The 1620-nt window shown below is 45.9% G+C and overlaps 1 protein-coding gene across 1 annotated transcript in view; it reads right to left on the bottom strand.

Moving 5' to 3' along the window:
- The window catches only part of WIPF3 (WAS/WASL interacting protein family, member 3), a 49686-nt gene that overhangs the window by 31818 nt on the left and 16248 nt on the right, over positions 1–1620 (bottom strand). Inside the window, exon 7 of the mRNA XM_011953951.1 lies at positions 1492–1620. Coding sequence (XP_011809341.1) covers positions 1492–1620 — 129 coding nt within the window. The remainder of the gene's footprint in view (positions 1–1491) is intronic.

Here is a 1620-nt window from a genome sequence, read left to right as displayed (position 1 = left end):
AAAAATGGAATCAACTTAGATATCTAACATGAGGAATATGGAATATACTGATGGTCATTCTTATAAAGACATTTTAACAATTTGATAAAATTGTTTTTAATATAATATTAAATTAAAAACAGAGCACAAAACTGTATGTGAAAGATGGTACTAACCATGTAAACATGTACATATATTTAGAAAAAAGAATTAAAGAAACCTATCCAAATGGCAGTTTTTATCTCTGGGTGATGTTATTATGGGTGATTTAATTACTTAATCTACTTAGAGACAGCAGCATCTGGCTCTGTCATCCAAGCTGGAGTACAATGGCACAGTCAAAGCTCAGCACAGCCTTGAACACCTAGATTCAAACCATCCTCCTGCCTTCTCCTCCCGAGTAGCTGGTACTATAGGTGTCTGCCACCATGCCCACCCAATTTTTTATTTTTATTTTCTGTAGAGATGGGGTTTCGCTATGTTACCCAGGCTGGCCTATAACTCCTGACCTCAAGCCATCTTCATGCATGGGCCTCCCAAAGCAGTGGGATTAGGGGTGTGAGCCATCCGTACCTGGTCAATTTCAATTTCCTTCTATTTGCTCTGCAACAAGCTTGCATTATTTTTAATTCAAGAAAATACTTTTAAGAAGCTTTCTGCATCGAAATGTTTTCTAAAAGACACAGGAATATGTGTGTTGTGGTGTGCATGTGGAAGTGTGTGTTATGAGTGTGCATGTTTGAGTGTGTCCGCGTGCGTGGATGTGGGTGTGTCTCTGGACGTGTGGAGGTACTTCCCATTCCCAGGGGCACTAAAACTGAATGAAGCCTCCTACTAGAGGGACCAAGGAAATCAGCCATGGGGCATGCACACTCAATTCAAATAATCTGTGCTGCATATGTGAAGGAATCATTTTTAATATTTGGCTCAAAATACAGGCCCTCAGTTTTCTTGAGTCAGCCGGAGAACCTGCGAAAACTAAGGCAGAGTGGGAATCCAGTTTACTGAGGGCCGGTGAAGATTCTGGCTGGGAGCCAGACGGGAAAACGCGGGCAAATATAAAAGGAGGCCTGGTTCTGGAAACAAGCCACACTCACGCCCTCTCACTCAGGGAGGAGATCTGGAGTTGGAGGATGGTAGTAAGAATAAATAATCCCTCTCAAGCTAACTGTTGCCAGGCCCTGTTCCAAGCACCTCCAACCTAAGAACTCACTTAATCCTTAATAACAAGCCCAGGAGATAGCAACTATTGCTATCTATCCCCATTTTACAGATGAAGAGAAGGGAGAACAGAGAGGCCAAGTGGTTGCCCAGGGCCACAGAGCTAGTAAGGGCAGGAGATCAAGACCAAGATCCTTTGCTTACAGGCAGCATGATTTTGGGCAAATCTCTCTGCCTCCCTCACCCCTGGTGTCCATCTCTGAAATGAATACCTCCAACAATAAAGTCCCGTGCAACGACAAGATTTTATTGCGCTCCACCAGGGGCAATGGGCCAGGCAGCGCTCCTTACCTGGTCGGCCGTGCCTCTTCTTCTGCAGGAACGTCTGGGAGCCCGGAGGGGCAGGCGGGGCGGGCAAGGCCTGCGCACTGACCTTCTGCGGTGGGGCCTGGAAGCTGGGGGATTTGGGGGGTAGCGGGG

The sequence above is a fragment of the Colobus angolensis genome, unplaced genomic scaffold, assembly GCF_000951035.1.
Source record: "Colobus angolensis palliatus isolate OR3802 unplaced genomic scaffold, Cang.pa_1.0 Scaffold378, whole genome shotgun sequence".
Lineage (NCBI taxonomy): Eukaryota > Metazoa > Chordata > Mammalia > Primates > Cercopithecidae > Colobus > Colobus angolensis.
Note: the sequence above shows the minus strand (reverse complement) of the source record. Positions and strands in the feature narration are given on the sequence as shown.